Below are 21,473 nucleotides of genomic sequence, written 5' to 3'. Positions count from 1 at the left end.
TAGTGATCAAATTTTCATTATATTTTCCTATGAAAATGCATAGTGAAAATGTAGCTATTTGTCTACCACAGTAGAGTATTGATTTGAATTCGAGAAGCATGTTTTGTTTGTTTTTTTAAATTTTCATAAGGATTTAAGCAACATTTGTGCCATTTTATTGTGAGATGGTATGTGTCTTCTCTCTCACGCTATCGTATGACTTTACGGAAATCAAGAGGCATCACATGCCTCCTCTGACAACTACAGAGTAACTAATGATCTTCCTGCCAGGTGCCACTGCCAAAAAGGCTCTGGAGAACTAGCTGTAAAGCAGCAACTGGGCTTACATTTGAGTAAGTATGTGACCACACAGATCCACATGGACTCTAGCTTTTCTTGGAGCAAAGTGATGGCTTGTTGTGTTGGCATCGATTGTAAAAGTAAAGATCTTCCTTGAAGAGCTTTTGGAGGCTGGCATTCAATAAGCACTTTAAAATGATTCAGAACTTTACCTCTGAATGTTTACTTAAGGTAGAGTACAAGAGAAAATAAATAAATATAAATATAAAGGTTGAGCTTTCAGAAAGACTCCCTCCTTGAGGCAGCATAAATTTGATCATTTTACTCTGTCCTCTCTCGTCATTGCTGCCTCACTTATTCCGAAGTATGTGGGATGCACTCGCTCATGGTTTCATGTGGGTGACATTGGCCCACGAGGGGAAGGTATCTAGGTGGAACATTGCCATTCCCCACGTGTTAATTCCCAAGTTGATGCACAGGATGCTGATCATGTTTAGTATGAAGCCAGCCTTCGCCTATGGAAAGAGCAAAAACAATTATCCTTCCACCTGTCAGGAATAAACAGAAATAATACTGCTGATGACAGAACTGGTCACATATTCTAAATGGAAAGGTATGACTAAAGTCCATCTTTCAACTGCCTTCTTAAATTAGGGCCAAGGTTGTCTATATTTTCTGATAGATGCAGAGGACTAGTAAGTAGAAATAAAGCTTTTTGTTTGCAGTGTTAGCTTATTAATGTTACCCACATTTCTGTGATGTAGAACTACTTGTAATAAAACCCTAACCTTTTTTTTTTAAATTTTTTATTTTTTACCAAGTTCATTGCACATCTTTATTTTATTTTATTCTATACTCTCAAGACCCAACTGTATACAACTGTTGTCTAATTTCCCCTAACCCATTGATGGCTGCTATTGATTGGTGGAAAATTCAGAAATGGTCACTTTCAGAAGTTCATACACCTATTGTAGGAAAATGGGTAAAGTGCATCTTTACCATGTCCAGAACTTTAAGTGTCCCATAGGAGAATGCAATGGCATTGGGTGGAGTGGCCACAGGAAGCATGAAGGCCATGGAGGCACTGATAGTGCAGGGCAGCATGACATACAGTGGGTGGAGCTCAATAGCAGTGGCCTGAAAGACAGATATTGTACACACAGCCAGATGAAACCTGCTGTGTGTATACTGTGGAGCTGCTTAAAGGAAAGAATTTATGTTCGTTCCAGAATTAATGGTTTATTAGAAAATTCTCTGTGGGTAGATCAATAATATTCTGGGCTTTCAAAATGCTACCATAACAAATGTGCTTCATGGCCTGTTAGTCATTATTCATAATTCATGAATCCTATATTTAACATTATTTAGCATGTAATTTCTCAGTGGTCAAAATAAAAGTAACTTCAATATGTTATTTATGCTTCAGAGGCTGATATTTGTCCTCAGCAGCAAATAATCACAGCTGCAAATAGTCACCTAATGATCTCTACTAGCCTAGTACACTTAGTCAACAAGGCAATGGTGTTCCACTAAAATCTTACCATAGAGGCAAGTATGGGTAGGAAGAGGGTAGTAGTGGCTGTGTTGCTGGAGCACTCAGTGAAAGTGCTCACCAACAGGCAGAGCAGCAAGGAGATGGAAAAGGGTGGGATGGTCTTCAAGGGGGCAAGACTCTCACCCAGCCATATTGATAGTCCAGACACCTCCAGAACAACAACAAGGTTAGCGTTACAGCTCTGTAGCATTACAAAGAGAACCTCCTATAGACTTCCATGGGGCATAATTTCAAGATTTAAAAATACTTTTAATCTTCTAACATGCTTCTAATGTACATATGATTAATTAATCTGTGCTCAATTGAGCAGTAGTTATGGGTTTATCACACTATATTATACCATGACTCATTACAATGACACCTGTTAAGTGGTGGGATATATTAAACAGCAAACAGTTAGTTCTTGAAATTAATGTGTTCAAGGGGCAAGTATAAGAATCCAAGCAACTTAACAAGGGCTAAATAATGATGGCTAGATGAGTTGGTCAGAGTATCTCCAAAATGGCAGGTCTTGTGGGGTATCCCTGGTATGCATTGGTTAGTATCTACTAAAAGTTGTTCAAGGATGAACAATCAGTGAACCGGCAAAAGAGTTATGTGCCCTCAAGACACTGATGTGCTTGGGGAGTGAACGCTAGCCCATCTAAACCAAACCCACTGATATGCTACTGCAGCATAATTTGCTGAAAAAGTTCATGCTTGTCAGAGTGTCTATGCTGTCCATTGCTGAATTTGGCACCAGGTTGTACTATGGGAAAAAGGTAATCTGACATGATTCACTGGTGTGTAATGCTCTAGGCAATGTTTTTCTCAGAAACCTTGTATCCTGGCATCATGTGTGCTATAGACCATCTACTAAACATTGTTGCAGACCATGTATACCCCTTGGCAATGGTTTTTCCTAATGGTAGTGGCCTCCACCAGGAGAATAATGTACACTGCCACACTAAAAATTGTTCAGGAATGGTCTGAAGAACATGACAAAGAGGCCTTCAAATTCCCCAGATCTCAGTCTGATAGAGTATCTGTGGGATGGGCTGGAAAAACAAGTCTGAGTCATGGAGGCTGCACTTTGCAACTTACAAGACTTAAGAAATCTTCTGCTAACATTGGTAACATATACAACAGGACAACTTCAAATATGTTGATGGCTCAGAGCTGTTTTGTGATCTACACAATATTAGGCATGTGGTTTTAATGGTATGACTTATCTGTGTATATTCTCTCTTTTTACCTTACTGCCGCTAGCCAAAGCAAATCCACCGCCCAGGAGCAGAATGATGTTCCAGGGCATGCGCTCGTGCACCACCGACCAGACAAGCAGAGCTGGGGGTGACTTCAGTTTTCTTGGGGCTGGCATTGTCGCATTCTCTTCTGCTTAACACAATGTCTGCTCAATTAATCTGTCTCAGGAGCTGTCTGCAGAGCTAGATGATGAGTTACCAGGAATCCCATAGAAGAGGTCTCACCTCCTTCACCTGTTTCTTCCTGCCCATAACCTTCCTCCTCCTCATCACTGCAGGAGGAGCTACGTGACAGCTGGGAAGGGATGATGAAGAACAGAGTTGCCATGAGAATGGCCACTGTGCCATCAGTCACGAACCTGTAACCGAGATTATTGAATGAATGATTCAGTTATTGACCTTGTAACCAAGATTATTGAATTAATTATGCAGTTCGTTGTAGAAAGAGTTTTTTTTTCCTGGTATTTTGTCATGAGGTTTGTGTTGATCTGAAGCAAATGCTGAACAGAAGAGTAGAATATAGGAAAATGATTTCCATAATGGTCATTCTCACATTTGATCACAGTAGCATTCTCTGTGCGTTTATATAATTACAACAGATATAACATACAGAAGCAGCTTTACTTTGTACTTTTTTAAAATTCACTGCAGGTCCAAGAATTCTGTTAGACTTTTTGATATGTTATTTTTTAAACTAGTTTGCACTGCATCAGGTTGACAGACTGGTGTTTGGAATAATTGTATTTCTAACATATTTTGTGGGAAATTATCAAGGACACTGCTTGTTTCCTGCTTTTGCATTAAATGGGACAATTTACTATTTATTTACAGTGCCCATTGCTGTTGAATGATGTATGTTCTGGATGATTACATTTATGATATAACATCAAATGACTGAGAAACAGCAGTGGAAAATTCTTCAAAAATGTATCTTTTAAATGTGTCAGTTTTGCACTTACTCTCCATCCTTGTTAAAGTAAGCTGCCCAACCTGGCATGAAGCCTGGATCCCTGGTGAACCACAAGACCACCAGTATCACAAAAATGGTGAGCACTGCACCTTCAGCAAACTTCATCCTGCCCAGCTTCTTATATTCATCTTTTATCACTTTGTAAGCCTCATGGTCCCCTTCGGTGTATGAGCCGCAGCCAAATGATTTCTTGAAGCTGAAGAGGAACAGCAGTGCTGTGGTAACAGGTCTCGGGTTACACATCAAGCATCGACAGCATATCATATTGAAGTAGGCAGTCTGACTGTTCTGTTATGTCAAACATTAAAAACCCATGAAAATTTAATATTTTACCACACACAAGTCTTAGTTCTACGTCCCACACATATGCAAAGCTTGCTATAACTCACTTAAAGCCCAAAAACATGCACTGCAGCCACATCCAGGACAGGAGAAGCATCAGCAACATGTTTGGGAAGGAAAAGCCAAACCAGCTGGCAAAGTTGATCACGCCACTGTTATTTGGGAAGATGCTATAAAGATAGAAATGTGGTTAGGAGGAAGAATGTCTAGATGGACTGACATTAGGATTGGAGGTTTGAATCAATATCAAAACTATCAAAATATTTTGCAAGGTGTGGAATTTGTTATGTTAACACAGAACACATGGAATGTCTAATGATTGGATTTTAACATTTCTCAGATGCTACAGTACTAAATTGGGGTTAAATGGTGTAACAATGCAAAATAAAAATACATTTTCATTTTTTAACAAGATTTGAACAAGTCTAAGAAATTCTCATAAAGCTATAAGAGGTTCCTCCCATTGTACATAAATTGCATATCTCCTGTCTAATAGAAACAGCTCAACCATGCATGTGAGAGTGCCCAAAGACAAGATTAGCTAAGGAGCCTTACTGGTCCATCTGGCCCTTGAGGATGAGGTTGGGCGTGGTGCCCGTAAGTGTGGCAGTGCCCCCAATGCTAGCAGAGTAGCACACACTCAAGCTCATCCCTTTATTTAGCAGGAGGTACTTCTGCTCACGAGCCTTCTTCCTGTTCTCCAAGTCAAGGTCAATTCCATGCGCTGCATCGGAGATCCCACCTGCTATGATCCAGGGCAGCAGAGTTGTAAGTGGGATTCTGTGGCTGCTGCCAGGTCAGTGTTTGCTCACCCCAGGCCTGTAGCACAATTGTGCTGTTGTTCTTTGTTTGCTCTAATACAGTATAATGAAGAGCTTGTTCATTAGCTATACAGTAAAGTGGGACTCCAGGACAGGGGCCTCCAAACACTGAACTCGACCAACCAGAAATTCAGCTTATATTAACATCAAACTAATATTAACATTTTGCTGCTCTTGAAAATGCTTACACAGTCTTGTAAACAAAAAAAAAAAAAACTTGTTAAATGTGAAGCACACACTAATGAATTTTACTTTTCGCCTTGATAATGTTTTCCAGGGGCAGTTTGGTGTTGATGACATCCACCATCTCGAAAGCTTTGTTATCTTGGCCCTTTCTCACTTCCCTCTCATCCTGCTCGGCCTCGGTACTGGTGAGCTGCTCTAGCACAGCCTGGGCTATGGGCAGCATCATTGCGGTGCTGGCCGTGTTACTGATCCACATTGAGAGGAAGGCTGTTACCGACATGAACCCCATCATCAGCCTAGAGGCAAAGGAGAAAGGCAATGTAAATATATATTTAAATGTATATGTCATGAGTTGCTTCCAGTGAGTAAGGTTGCACTCTCACAGGGCAGGTCGAACTCCCACTACCATCAAGACTGCCATGGCGATACGCTTGTGTAAATTCCAGTACTCCACAGCTATTGCCACCAGCAAACCACCAATGAACAGCATGTTGGAGTCATTCAAGTACTGCACACAGACCTACAACCAATAAATAAATTGCATGTGTGTTATTTATACTTTGCTTTTAATTTGCCAGGTTTCAGGAAGCAAAGAGCAAAATCATTGGAACAATGGGGAACTGTAACATTAGAAGGCCCTGTGTGACATTTTGATTCAGAAGGATTTACTATTTTTTGAGTATTTTTGGCTGTCAGACACCTAAAGGACACTTTAGACCACCGGCAATCAAGCTTCTTCTCATGATTTACATTCCCTTAAGAGTTTAGGTTAATGTGAGCAAACCTGGAATGTTATAGATGCCCAGGTTGGCATAGTAGCCATTAAAATGAAGTCCAGTGTGGAACAATTAGGAACTTACACATGAATAACTGTTCAAATTATGTCATCTCATCTGCTAGCTTTAGTTTATGTGGACAATGTTTGATGAATGTTGTGCTGGTGGGACTGAATTCTAGATACAGATAAAACAGATCCTTAAAGTCATATCTGTCAGTATTATATTATATCTCTGTTAAACCTTTAGCAATTTGTACCTGGGATATCAACCTAATAATGTAATAAGATATCTGAGACTATTGGTGAAGGATGAACTTTAACCAGTAATAACTGATCATATGCAAAAACTTTTATTAGCTATAAAAGAACATCATGCATCATCACATGACAAAATTATGGAAAAGTTCTTTGTCTTTCTTTCAAGTCCATTGTTTGAGTAGAAGGTTTTCTACTCAAAACCTGCATCAGTCTACTTCCACAGCTTTTATAGTTTTAGAAATACATTTTACATTTCTAAAATTAGATCTTCTGCAGTTTGAATTAAGTTATTCTAGGTTGCTAGACTATAGGGTAAAGGCTGATCAGTGATTACCTCCCCGGATTCCATGATGCCCAGCATAGGGAAAAGTATGACTGGCAGCAAGGCAGTGACAGACAGAGGCATGCACTCTGTGCACCAGTACAGTGCCATCACAATGATGACGAAGCCACATTTTGCCTCCTGCAGTACATAATAAATTTAAAAACATTTTAAAAAACTTTGTCAATGATAACGGCGCGAAGATTTAAACTGGTTTAATGTGACGAATACATTAAATACTCCAAAGCTGTTTTCGACTTGTTACAAAATACATCAATAGGGAACTGAAAATTTGAACAGTGTGTGTCAGCATGGAATGCATCTTTCGATCTCCATTTCTTTTACTATAGTGAACTAGTTGAACCTTGTATCCCATAACAAGCTGCAACTAGCTCTATGAGAATATCTCTTTAAGACACCTCAGGACAGATCCATTGCTCTGGAGCAACCTGATAAAATAACACTTTATTAATCCTTAAAGGAAAATTAGAGTGTTACAGCAGTATACATAACAGTATAATATGATAATACTAACCTCTACACATAGATAAGTCATAAAGTCATAATTCATGAACAATTGTTCCTTAATTTGACTTTTATCTTTTGGACCACTGAGTTGTATAGATCTAGAAAAACCATAAGACATTCACAATGAATAATTAGAATGTTCTGGCCCACCATCTACTGATTAAATGTGAATCCCAGTAAGTTATTCTGGATAACTAATAAAGAAAAACACAATTAAGAGGACCTAACCTTTGTGAAAAAGGGTGGCACAGTAATGGTCAGCATAAAGTTGTGAATTAAGCATACTTCACACACTACAAGAGCAGGACTGTTAGTCCCTAGTGCCCTTGTAAATAAATTACTTACAGAAAGTGAAAAGATAATAGTATATGAATACTGTGGAGAATTATGATCATAATTAGTTAGAATTAACTTGGTTTGAGGTTGGAGTCATATTTAAGGTTATGATTACTTTACATTAATTTAAATATTTAAAAGCCAAGTGTTGCTCAAGTGCAAAGCATCCATTTCTGAAATATATTCCATTCTCTTCCATATATTCCTTCCATTTCTGTAATATCATTTTAATCTTGTTTTATGTTTTACTTTTTTGGTGAAAATCTTTTTGTCAAGGTGTGTTTTGTATAACTAGTGCAATGCAGTTGCCCAGACCTTGTCTAAGAAATAATAATGCATAAAATCTCACTCACGCAGTGTACAAATGACAGTTACACATTACACACTCTCAACTAATAACACATTCCTGCACATTCCCATAATTCCAAAAGACAAGCTCTTACCTTGGTAGGGATGAGCAAGGGCAGGAGAAGAGCAAGGAGGGGGGTGAGGATGATGAGCAGGTATTTACGGTAGCTCCACAGACACTGGCCGACTGCCTCCAGGCATCCCCTGAACGCAGCACAGCTCACACTCAGCTTGCGCAGGCTTTGTGGCATGATTCAAAATGTCAGGGGAACGTAAAAGACCGGGCACTACTCTCAATTTAGTGTTTATAATCTTTATCACAGCAGGAAAATTAAACAGTAACTTATTAAGAGAAAAAGAGGTGTGGGGGGGCAGTGGAAGAACAGGGTGAACTTTTAGAAAACAGATGAGAATAAGAATATAAAAGTGAGAAGAAGAGACACACAGAATGAGGTACAACTAACAAAAGAAGAGGCTGCCAAAACAAAAGAAGAACTAGTCAAAAAATGTTTCGCTTTTGTAATACTTATCTTGTTCCACTTATCTTGGGTGATATGTAATAGCCATGTACTCCACTGCAATTCCACTGCTTCACATTCAAACAGGTTGGCTGCTGCCTTTATAATGGCCATTCATGTGAAAATGTAACCTTTCACTGCTTGTGAAATGCTGATGTTGGCAGATAATCTTTATTCTTTCAAAAACAGTAAGAGGCCTATAGAATCATTAGTATCACTCTATTTTGCATTGCCGCAAAAGATCTTGCAGATATTAATAACTGTGATGTTAGTTGTTGCAATGATAGGATATGATGATAACAGGACCTGTTGAATAAGAATCTAAATATAGCTAGTGACAGTACATATGCCTGTACATATCACTGTACATATCATTATCAGTGTCAACACCCTGGGAGCTTTAGGAATGTCTTGCATTAATCATTCCACAAATACTGTTATTGTTTGAAAAGTGGAGATAAAAAAGAATAAAAATTTTTTTAAAGGTTTTCTTGACTGCAAACAAATGTTTAGTATTGCTTAATGACACTTGACAGGAATTATTGGGTTTCTCAAAAACCAAGAGGAGAATGAACTATATCCAGCTCAGTCATAAGACTGGAGAGTTAGCACAAGGCAGAATTCTTAACTTATTCTTAGCTATAGGTTAAAGGGTATTACTACAGCTGTTTGATATCTATCTTAATCTCAGCCACAGAGAAGGTTAAACTGTAGTTCAAGTGAACAAGAAGAATTTGGTTCTTAATCAATCATACTATGTTCAGTGCCACTACCAACCAGTCTTTACAGACCATTCCTATAACTAAACCACTACTCTGTCCATTTAACCTAAGTCCTTCAATCTAGCAGGCAACTTGGAGATGAAGGTTGACACACCATTGGTGTGTCACCATGCGGCTTTTAGAGATGGGATTATCACCACCATGATCAATGATATGTCCAGCAGGCTTCGCCATCCTAGGTGTCCTACAGTTTGACAGCACCTGTGCCTTTATCCCACTGTGCAGCATTGATGATTCATTCAAACCAACAGTGGCTGGCAACACACCTGCTGTGGCCCTAATTGCGTCCAACTTGGGGCACTACTTGCAATGCTAAAGTGGACCATACCACAATCTGTTGACCAGCAACACAGAATGTACCTGGAACAGTTCTGATGGATATTATGGGGTTCTGAGTGGATTCTGATGGCTATTATGTGGTTCTCAGTGGGTTCTTATGACTATTATGGTTCCCAATCCCTGTTTGTTGGTATTGTATTTGTAAAAATCCAGTGATAATTAAAGATGAATCCAATAAGAAATAAAGATGCAGATTCAATAGTTACTTGAAGAGAATAGCTTGTCCCACTGCTTTATTCCAGGTAAGGTTAATACATGTTACAGAGATACACTCCAGAGAATGAGTTACACAAAGACAATCCAATGTTTATACATTTTTTTAATCAAATTTTTTTCAGTTTTCAGGGGTGTTGTAATGTAAGTGTGATGTTTGTGGCATGGAGGAAGCGAGAGGTGAGGTTGCAACAAAGTGCTCTTTATTATCCATCATTCCACAGCAATGGAAGAACCAAGCAAGCATAAACAGTGGCTCTCAAAAGGGAGCGTGAACATAGTTCTCAGACATGGCTGGTGTCTTAGGTCCACTAATGTGCAGCCTCGTCTCTTGGTTTCTGTGGGTTTAAATATGCACAGTCTGAGTAACGCACAGGTGAACACAATTAGTATTCTGGTGATAGTGAGCGGGGCAGGTAAGGGGTGTGATCCCTAGCAGGAGTGGGCGTGTCCCTCCTGTTAGCCGGCCACCCAACCGTGACAGTAAGAAATTACCACCATTATATCCAAAACATGAATTTATTCATCATTATTCAAACCAATTTTTGACACCATTATATTATATTGAAAAATGTTACTTAAAAAAAAAAGTTCTCACCTCCTGTCATCCTATACCATTTTAAAAATGTATCTCTGCAAACCAAACTAGTTTACCCTGTACTGCATAATGGCCTTGAAGCCCTCTGCACCTGTGCCCAAAGACTCACTAGGGTGGCACCTATACCCAAAGACTCACTAATATTTCTAGTTGTACACACAGGGGCAATGTTTTAAGCCTTACTCATAAAACCTCCATACCTACTAATGGTCTTTTCATTGCTTAATTTAAAATGTTTCCAACTGAATAGTGAAGACAATGAACTTCACACAGAAACCCACGGACTTCTGCAACACTTCATGCTTACTTCAGGAATAAACTAGAATAACTCGCTTTGCTCCTGCCCAATGGCCTTAAATGTCCTCAGAAACATTATTAAAGTTTCTAATTGAATGAATAAACCTTTGTATCCTCTGAAATACTTCTGAATCATTCTATGCCTGTTGAACCTGCATATGCTTTCAAAGGCCATTACACTGAGATCACAGATCACTTCAGTAATGCTGCCTTACACAAAACATAATATAAAATAATAAAACAATGATCATTCTTATAAAAGTAGTGGGTACAATTATCATGAATGTCTGGAGAAGGATCTGCTGCAGGTGAATTAGAATTATTGCAATGTGGCAGAGAGCTTATAGATGCTGTTTATGGCCCTTGACATTTGACTCTGTTGTTTTCAGCAGTGTGCATGTAGTAGCCAGACCAGGATTAGTATCTTATGTGTTCTTTGCAGTGGTGCAGTAGCCCTTTTTTGCATAAGGTCCTCAGCATGAGATCCTGCAGAATGAGGTCCTCCTATGAGTGGATTATCTTCTAGATGTATTTTACCAGAATACAGAACATGATTAACAATTAGATAACACTGCCAAAGAGAGCATAGCATAAAGAAAATGTTAGAGAAAAACTCCTGCAAACTGAAATAGCATTAGCAGAGCATACAAATTTTACACATTCCTATTTTACATGAGTGAATTTGGTCTATACAATTCATGAGCCACAAAAGTGATTCATTGTATTGAAAATGCTTTAGTTGACACCTTACTAGCAAAGAAGTAAACATCTAGTCCTTAAAACAGGCAATACATGATAACAAATGAACCATGTTTCCATATATACCTATTTCCTTATAGTTACAACAAAATAATTCTTTATGTTCCTCAGCTGCCAGTGTGCAGTGTGCCAATATATTATACATCACAAGAAAGGTTTTGAGATAAGGCCCTAATTGTACTGCAATAAAGCAATAAAATATACATCCAACATTTCAAAGACTTTTTTTAATAGTACACTGATGGGTTACACCTCTAATAAAGTGTGAAAGCATGACAAAAAAGAGTTTTCCAAAACCTTTCTTTTATTATCTGATTTTCTGCATGTGCATCTCATTTTTAGATCCAGGTTAAATCTAATCCCTAAAGGATGTTACCAGAGAACAGGGGGTGATTTATAACTGCAATTTTGTCAAAGATTAAGATTAGTCACTATCCATGAAATGTTCTCAGTTCAGATTGTACAAACAGAAATCAAAGTCTGCTTAGACCACCATTAATATAGTGTTAATTATTAACCATTCTAGCCATCCTGATCATATCAATTTAGTCCCTCCTGTGTTCCCGTCTCTATCTCTCAAAGAGAGATTGCATTGTATCTTTTAGTAAATGGGGTCAAAAGACCCATGACTTAAACAACCTCACAGTGTCATTCTGGCATGTGTTATGATTTTGATTCAATTACTTGTAAATACAACTGTTTATTACAAGAACACTTTAAAAACACCTAGTATCATATCTACTATCATATCTACTATCATATTATATTCCAGTACATCTGCTTTTTCTGACTTATTTCTATGACTTATGGCAGTGGTTACTGTGACAGCATGGTCTCATGACCCTGATAATGAGATCATGATAATAGAGAAAAAGATGGCTGATTTCCTGAAGCGATAACTAGATTAATAAATTACCATAAGGCATAATACTTGATCATAATTCCTCTAAGTTTTTTTATCAGTGCTTTAAAAACATGATGCATTTCTTTAGTTCTTGTGCAATATATTTAAAATGTAGTTTTAATACACAGTCTAATTTTTATAGATGACAATTATATGACAATATTCTATAAAAATAAATAGGTTCAGTAATAACATTAACTGTAAACCTTATTGAAAACTGCTTCTTAATAGGACATTGGAGTCTGTGTGCAGGTATATATACAAGAAAAATATTTTTCCTTCCTGGTTCTTCAGGTTTTTTGCATTTTGGTAAAAGCAGTAGTGTGGTGGTGGAATGTATCACATTCATTACCACACAACTCTTTATATCACATAAAAACTAAGATTAAATGTTACAAAAATGCAGTCCAAATATCTTTAGCCTTTCTCTGTTCTTGACTGCTCTATATAGCATAACCCATCTCGTGATGAAAAGCTGAGATAGCATGGAAGCTCTTACTTCCCCAAACCCCAAAGAGTTTCACATTCTGTTTAAAATGCAGGTGGAACTTGCATATTTTATGCAATTTATAATGTGTATTTCACACACATGTACACCAACAAACAGGTTGCCTTTGGTTGCAAGTTTTCTATACAGTGTGCCTCCACAGCAATTGTCTTATCAGTTCAATGTAAGAAACCAATCTTCATTTCTTTGTCATTTAAGATGGTGTCTGTTTCTGCACATTGAGCCCCTTTGTTATTTTGAATGAATTATTCGCCGCTTTGCTGAAAAAGTTCTTTGAAATTCCATTGCATCAACACTGAGATCTTATCTTGAACTATAATGTAATGCATAGTTATTCAGCAATCATCAAATTAGGTGAAACAAGGGTCACAGCAAATGAAGACAGTAAGCTTCCCTAGCTGCAGTAAACACCCTGTCCTGGCTCACTCTCTGGCTCACTCACTGGCTATTTCATATTCCATTTTATTGTAGCCATATTGAGAATGTTATGCAGCCATGCTCCTTCTCTAGCACTTACTTGTGTTACACTGAATTTCTGACATCTATGTTTTTTTTGAGTGGAAGATTAAGTCTTTAAAAGGAATGCCTGTTTGGTGTAATGTAAATGTCCTTTGAAACACTATCCTGTCACTTTGTAGCCTATCTCCACCCACCCCCCACCCCCATCCCCCCTCACACACACACACACACACACACACACACACACACACACACACACACACGCACACACCTTTTTTTAAATACCTGTTGTATGTGTATTATAAATGTAACTACCTATGTAATAAAACATTTTCTTACCCTGATACTAAACATGACCTCAGTAACCAAAGATAAAACCAAAATATTATTTTTAAAAAGGCCACATTATTACATGTAACAATCACTTGTGTAGAACTACATGTTTTATTCAAAACAGACAGGCAGAGGAAGGGGGTATTTTTATTGTAAGAGTTTAGGTTTGTTTTAAGGTCGTCACTGGCAGCTTCAGTAGGTCCAAGGGTCAATGTCTGATGAGCGAATTGCCTCCGCCAGTGTACGAAATACTCAAGCAAATCTCCAGTCAGACCTCACACACGTTTAACTAGCCTATAACGAGCCCAAATAGCTATAGGCTACTTTGTAAATGTATCATTAAATAGGATGTTATAAATGTTAGATGTAACAAAGTGATGCAGTCACGATGTTCTGTGTAGGCTTGTAAATCACTATAAATATTAGATACTAATTGTATGCGTTAGATACTAATTGTATGGGTGGTTATTTTTTTTTGTTTTGTTATTATTTTACACTGTAAAAGTCAGACTAACAAAGGAAAAAGAGACAGGGAAGTGGAAAAAACGAACACAAAATGAACGCTCAATTCGATAGGCTAATTATTCGGGCCAGGACAATCATTCAGATTAACCTAAAACTCTTCCAAATTTGGTGTCTGTTCCAATCACAGCATACCGACAACCCAGCGTCTAGTTTTTAGTTTACTGTCCTAGCTGGGAGTTATATCTGAACAGTGATTGTTCCAGTAAAACGCATTAAATAAACATCGTGGTGAATGACTTTTGAAACGATCGATCTATTGAGCACATCCCAGAGTGGTGACAGTGAGGGGAGGTAAACCGCTAAACGCACTACAAACAGTTCGAGAAACAGCGCATGATTTCCAAACATGAAATTAGCCATCTTGCTATCGCTTGCTGTAGCGACAGCTTTCGCAGCAGAGGGTAAGTGGATTTCGTGTTTGTGGGCTTTTAAACAAAACGCACGTTTCACACACAAAAGTTTCAGTTCATTAAAGTTTAGCCTGGTGTTATATGAAAGTTTGAAGTCAATGATCCTCTAAGTTTAAATAGAATATACACTAAATAAAACGCTTCAAAATGAAAACAAATGTCCCTTGAAACCTTAGGTAGTAGTTAGAAACTAAAGGTTGCACAATTGTTTTCATGTTGCACCTGGATAGAGTATCAACAAACTTCGACTTTTGATCGCTGGAGAGCTGCAGTCGTTAACCTTTAATTGTGCCCTGTCACTGTGCCCTTTTGAAAGAACCTTAATTCCAAGCACTAATAACCCATTGTGGCAAAGGAAAACATTTTCAGCATTACTGGTAGGGCGGTCTCTGCGGTTATAACTCTGGTGCCCATTGCTTCTTACAGAACCTTCATTAGACTATTCTTCTTGATAGCAAAAGGACTCCCCTACAGGAATTTTTTCTTACTTTTTGGATTTTTCTTACTTTTTGGATTTGTTATCATTACATTCTTTAACATCTTATAATGCACTATAATGCTCTTGCTCAGAATCGTGTGTTGGACGTTGTAAGGAAGGCTTCAACTCCCAAAAGAAGTGTCAATGTGACACCTTGTGCAAGTATTACCAAAGCTGTTGTAATGACTTCGACACCATATGTCAAACTAAAAGTAAGAGTGAAGAGTATCAGTACACAAAAAGTATGAGTACAAAAAGCTCTATATTCAAAAGGTATTGCCTGAAACACATGAGACTAATACACGTTTAATCTCCAGTTACCCGTGGAGATGTGTTTGACCTTTCTGAGGAAGAACCCTTGGCTGAGGTGAATACGACAGGCAGCCTAACCATAAACCCCTACACCACCACTCATGCCCTGCCTCCAAACACTGAGGCAGTTACCTGCAGTGGACAGTCTTTCGATGCTTTCCTGCAGCTGAAGAATGAGTCCATTTATGCCTTCAGAGGTGAAATCACTAGTTGTTATTCTCTCTCACACTGGATGTCAGTATACCTGCAATGATTATGACTGTCATTGATGATAGGTGAATACACGTTTGAGCTGGACGAGAAGACTGTGATGCCAGGATCACCTAAACTCATCAAGGATGTGTGGGGTATTTCTGGCCCCATTGATGCGGCCTTCACTCGACTCAATTGTGAGGGAAAGACTTACTTATTCAAGGTATACATTGTGCTATCAAGAAGAACATAGAAATATTCTGCACAGATAATCAAATTTACAGAAGATATTATACACCATTCGGATAAAAGGATCTCCCAAGGGTTTTGTGACCTTAAAAATGTGTTTGAAGTAGGATTTATTGTGTTTGTGTTTAATTACATTTTTAATGAGATAATTTAAACATGTATTCATTAGTAACTATTGTAAAAATAAAAATTGATTAAATTAAATTAATTACATTAATTCTATTTACAATCCTACAGTCAACATGACCACTTAACAGATGTCCCCCTTCAAAAAATTTGAATGTTTCACTGGAATATTTTATTACATTGAGAATTAGAAACATTCCACCATATGAATAAGTAGCTTACCTCATTTTATGAAGGTACTGAACACTTGTGTGTGTGACACCACTCAGGGTAACCAGTACTGGCGTTTTAATGACAATGTCCTGGATGAGGATTACCCCAGAAACATCTCTGTGGGTTTTGAGGGGATTCCAAATAATATTGATGCTGCATTTGCTCTCCCTGCTCCAAGCCACCTTGGGAAGGAGAAAGTGTATTTCTTTAAAGGTGTGTGGACCAGTGACACTAACGTATCGTTCTTTTGTTATCAGGCAGTAATTGACACCATGAATGTCAATGGCTACTAACTCCTCTGTGGTTACAGATGACAAATACTACTACTATGAATTCAAGCATCAGCCATCACATGCAGAGTGTTTCGGCATGACCAAGTCCTCACCCTCCGTCCTTTTTACGAGCTACACTAATCTCTATTGTGATTGTGATTGGGCCGACCTGTTTGCTTTGATCTTCCAAGGCTGTAAGTGTGTGTGAAAGCGTGACAGCACTGTGTTGGCCTCTGCACTGTGTATTTAGGTCCCCAAATCTGGATTTACCTCTCCTGTCTCTTATACACAGAAGCATAAATGTTCAGGTCAAAAAGTAACTGTCCTACCATATTTGTGTATCACATAGCTGGTCGCAATAATGAATTCTACCAGCTGACCTGGCCCTATTAGAAAAACCCGACAGCTGAAGTGAAATCCTAAGATCCTGAATTTCTTCCTTTATGAAATATGCACCTCTGCCTTCTCACCCCAGTAGAGGGATCTCACAAAGGCCCCCGATCCATCGCCAGGGACTGGGTGGGCATCACACCACCAATAGATGCTGCTATGGTTGGCAGGCTGTATGTGAGCCCTGGGCCCTCCCAGCCATGGGCCCCCACTGCAGGCCCAGTAGGAGGGGGCCACAGCAGGAGCCGGCCAGGCCGCAGAAAGAAGGGCAGGGGCCAAGGGGGCAGAGGCAGTCCCTCACGCTTTTGGGAAGACTTCGGCTTGGATTATGAAGAGAGGTACCTTCTCGGTTGGAGGCATATTTATGTTTCTTGTTGAAATTATTCACCCCAGATGATCATGTGAACAGCTGAAGTTCAAGCATCTGAGTTAAGAGGAGTGGAGAGATATAGAACTCTCAGTGCTTGTTCTGCTGAGTTTATGCATTTATGTACCAGTTTATGTGCACACTTGTACTGAAAAGTTTATTTGACTATGGATCTGATGCACACAGATGCACAGGATGGATTCCTATATGTTATCATATTAACAGTTACTAAGAGATAATAAAATAAGTTTCTCTTGGGAAGGTATTTTGGAGCAGAAAGACAAGATAAAGATCTAAAGAAAAAGCGTGGCAGATGCCCCTCTCTCTTTGACTGCATGGACAACACTGACGTTGAGATACAGGACAAGGCCGTGCCAGTGCAGAAAGTCTACTTCTTCAAGAATGGTACCCTCCAACAAGCTGTTATTGTGACAAACATTACAAAACTGCAATTTGGTGCTAGGAACGTTTGTAATACCCCATTGGATTACTTTTGCAAAATGTTACATTAGGGTTAAAATGTGTTAACACCCATAATAGTATGCTGTTTATGTTAGCATTTTAATATTGAACTATGTTATTGTTGGTAAACTGACTACTTGATTGTTTTTATGTATCAATCCAATTTAGATAAGTACTACAGAGTGGATCTGCAGACCAGACGGGTCGATTATGCAAAGCCATCTTTCCCAAGATCCATTGGCAAGTACTGGCTGGGATGTAAAGAAAAGGACTTGGCAGAGAAAAAATGAGAAAGATAGTCTAATTGAACTGGAAGCTGAAAACAATAAACATTATGCACCATACATAGTTATTGAGCACTATGTAAATTAGTCTCATCATGACTGCAAGCGATCATAAGACAAAATGAAATGTCTTCATCATATATTGTTTGTTTGTTTGTGTTTTTCATCATTGTGTAAGTCCTTTTATTTAGTCCTTGCCTGTTATCCATCAAAACACTCTAGGATCCAAAGGTTAAGTAGACAGACAGATAGACACACACACATTATTATCTTTATGGGGTGTTACTTGATAAATATCTATAGCTATACCAGACCCATATCCTAAACTTAATAAATAAAAAGAAGTTTATTTTTGTATTTCAATGTAAACTGCACTTAGTGGGTATTTATTATGTAGTGGTTTTAACACTTTTATATATAGATTCATTGGGGCACCACCCTGATTAAAAAATAAGGGGAAAATAATTGTAATTAATTTGTTAATGACTATTAATTCTGTCTCAACTTATGAAAGTTGCCAGTTTAATAACATGACTATTTCACATCTAGCAAAAATTAGAATATCACTTGACTAACAAGCATTATAAGTATAGTATATTTATTGAATGAACAATGACAGGAGAACATGCATACATTTACCTGAAGCAGCTTACAATTATGACTGAGTACAACTTGAGCAGTGAGAGTTAAGGGCTTTGCTCAGGGGTTCAACAGCCCCGTCGAAATATAAAATATGATCATATTTCATATTATTGAATTTGTGGAAACTGAATAAGTCTGAGCATTGTGTTGGCGCTTCACCTGTCATACTGAACCAGTCATACTGGGTTAGAAGTACTTGGTAAAAAGCTCCCTCTTCCAGTGTTGCTCCTATTGCTTGCCATGAGGGGCAGTGTTGTCCCTAGAAAGAACAGTATGCACCTGCATACAATGTCTTCTCTATGGTGTACTGACTCCTTCTGCGAGTCAATAAGTCACTTAAGTGAAATTTACTTTGAAGACAGCATCTGAAAAGAAAGTAATATGGATAAGATGAATGCTCCATAAATCCTTTTAAGACCAGAATATTCCACCATGGTAAATGGCTTGACCCAGCTGAAATGGCATGAAGTGATACTGAAGTGAAATGAGATTGTATGATATTATAACTGACTTACCGTTAGATAGGAGCGCCAGATTGGGTCCTACTAAGATGGGGTTGATAAGCACAGCAGAAAGTGATCCCAATAAACCCACCATTGTTCATGGAGAGCGCCGAGTGACTGCTGTCCGTCTGTGGGGAGCTACACATGAACCTTAGAGAAAAACATCTTAATGCTCAAATGAGATTAGCAGCAATGTGTTGAGAAGATCTCACAGCTCTCCAGGATATCCAACATCAATAGTAATACCCCAGAATTGTCTGCTGCATGGATATTCTGAAAGGATTACCCACAAAGCCCAGAATGTTGTACTACATGACCCTTATTACCTTTCCAAATCCCCAAGTTTGCATAGCAGCCTGGAGTTCTCTTGATAAAGCTGCTCCCTCTGCTGGCTGAAAGACTCTTGACTACCCAAAAGACTCATGACCAGGTGTTGATGCAGGTCTTGTTAAGAAAAGTGTTACATGAGCTGCATGTGTTGATTGTGACAAGTGATGTCACATACACCCATGAACCATTATCTTGCAGTGATATTCTATATTTCAATGTGTACAGTGTGTATATAATCTGTATATAGGGCAACCCTGATGGTTTGTGCCTTACATGTTTGGCTTTAAGGTTTTGTTTTGTTTTGTTTTTTTTGCTTTGCAGGAATAGCGCAGTGTTTTCATGGTCTCTTGTTGGGTGACAGCAGTGGGAAACACAAATGCAATCTTGAAAGAGAAATGCACAGATTCCACAAAAACAACAAAGCAAGCCTATTTCTCCTTTAAGAATCACTAGCATACCATAGGTGTGATGCCAACACCCCCCAGACAGTCAAACAGAAGCTTAGTGAGCCTGCTGTCCCTGAATGGTATGTGTCCTCCTTTCTTTTTAGGGTCTGCCAGAGAAGAGATACATTTACCTGTGAAGCACAGATGCTCTGGAGTGAGATTAGAATCAATAAGGAATGGTATTAAATTATTAAACTCCTCAAGCATTGCTCGGGGACTGGCAGTGAATCCATCAAAACATTACAAAGTCTGTGAATAATTTCTATCAAAATTACTCCTTGACTGCCCACAATTGGAACTTATTTGGTAATCAGGTACTGAGTGATTGCATTTTGTCTTCTGACCCACCTAAGTCAAGAAGGCAGCGGTTAAGGCTACCCAACTCCTTCAGAAACTCATCTGCAATGGTGCTCATCTTAACTCTCTCACTTCCTGCCAGGGCCATGATACACAGCTTCCTCTGTGTGGCCAGGCCCTCCTCAGCCTGTGTCAACATGACAGTTTCAGGACATGCCTATCTGAATATATAATACACACAGTGTGCTGCATACATATACAGGGTTAAAAGATTTTTCCTGGTCTTAGTTGATAATTTCACTGCATCTTACAGGAGTATCACCTGAAACGTGGTTAAGAACAAGATGCTGCAGCTACAGAGAAAGTAGGGAGTCAATACTGTGTTCTTGAAATAAACAATCAGGCTTTGGCTGGAGGGTTGGAGGAGGTTTGTCTGTTATGAATACCTGTGCATGAGGAGAAGAGAAGGAATGTAATTGCAAGAAAATAGACAGCCAAATAATACTAATCCAATATCTCATTACCATCTTCTAACATCCTCATGAATCCCTCCATAGCGCAGAACTCTATCTGTGACAGGTTTTTCACATGAAATCCCTGTGTCACACTACCCCATGAGTATGAACTTGCTGGTTTGAGGTGTGGTACTGGTTCAGCAGGTATGAGAAAGCTCTTTGCATTAGGCCCTGAAGTTCACTCTCCTGCTTCCTCCCAACAAACTACAGAACAACATAGGTCATGTGTCATACATTACTAATATTAGAATTGAGATAATTAACAAAATCGAAAACCTTTTTAATGGGGCAAATATTACAATTAGTCCCTCCTAGCATCCCTGTTCCATGGTTTCCCTGTCTTGTGTTTTGGTTCTATTCCATAGTTTTGTTTTCTCTGTCCTTCATTTGGTTTTCAACACCTGTTCCTCATTTCTAGTCTTGGTAGTTCATGTATTTAAACCCTGTCTTGTTCCTGTGTCTTGGCTGTTCATTGTTTGGCTGTATGGAAATCTAGTGAATGTCTGAAAGTCCATCTGTGTTTCGAAGTCTTCAATTGTTTTGTGATTCTAGCGGTTTGTTTTTCCATACCCCCGTATGTTTTTTCCTAGTTTCTTTGTTATAGCCTGCTTTCCCTGTTTGCCTTTGTGCGTTTTTGTTAGTTTGATCATGTATGCTCATGTATGCATTGTACTCAATGCATCGGTAAACTGAACCTGGACTGCTATAACGACTCTGAATTTGGATTTGCCCCTAAAAAATCTCTCTTCTCCGCACATGCATCTGCCTCCCTACCAGTCACCA

At 38.7% G+C, this 21,473-nt stretch overlaps 2 protein-coding genes across 2 annotated transcripts; one reads left to right on the top strand and one right to left on the bottom strand.

Moving 5' to 3' along the window:
• Nucleotides 1-8: 8 nt before the first annotated feature.
• slc13a2 (solute carrier family 13 member 2) lies at nucleotides 9-8,388 on the bottom strand. The gene is made up of 12 exons (XM_027019118.2): nucleotides 8,063-8,388; nucleotides 6,768-6,896; nucleotides 5,781-5,917; nucleotides 5,464-5,693; nucleotides 4,946-5,135; nucleotides 4,438-4,560; nucleotides 4,038-4,244; nucleotides 3,304-3,437; nucleotides 3,069-3,208; nucleotides 1,821-1,982; nucleotides 1,279-1,416; nucleotides 9-794 (listed from the first exon to the last, which is right to left on the bottom strand). The coding sequence occupies exons 1-12, from the start codon at nucleotides 8,216-8,218 to the stop codon at nucleotides 663-665; spliced, it is 1,878 nt and encodes a 625-aa protein (XP_026874919.1). The 5' UTR covers nucleotides 8,219-8,388; the 3' UTR covers nucleotides 9-662.
• Nucleotides 8,389-14,513: 6,125 nt separating this feature from the next.
• On the top strand, nucleotides 14,514-18,035 carry vtnb (vitronectin b). The gene is made up of 9 exons (XM_035527506.1): nucleotides 14,514-14,603; nucleotides 15,183-15,302; nucleotides 15,408-15,599; nucleotides 15,678-15,817; nucleotides 16,239-16,395; nucleotides 16,493-16,648; nucleotides 16,930-17,182; nucleotides 17,474-17,616; nucleotides 17,842-18,035. Exons 1-9 carry the CDS (start codon nucleotides 14,549-14,551, stop codon nucleotides 17,961-17,963), a joined length of 1,338 nt encoding a protein of 445 aa, XP_035383399.1. The 5' UTR covers nucleotides 14,514-14,548; the 3' UTR covers nucleotides 17,964-18,035.
• Nucleotides 18,036-21,473: the final 3,438 nt, after the last annotated feature.

The sequence above is a fragment of the Electrophorus electricus genome, chromosome 6, assembly GCF_013358815.1.
Source record: "Electrophorus electricus isolate fEleEle1 chromosome 6, fEleEle1.pri, whole genome shotgun sequence".
Lineage (NCBI taxonomy): Eukaryota > Metazoa > Chordata > Actinopteri > Gymnotiformes > Gymnotidae > Electrophorus > Electrophorus electricus.
Note: the sequence above shows the minus strand (reverse complement) of the source record. Positions and strands in the feature narration are given on the sequence as shown.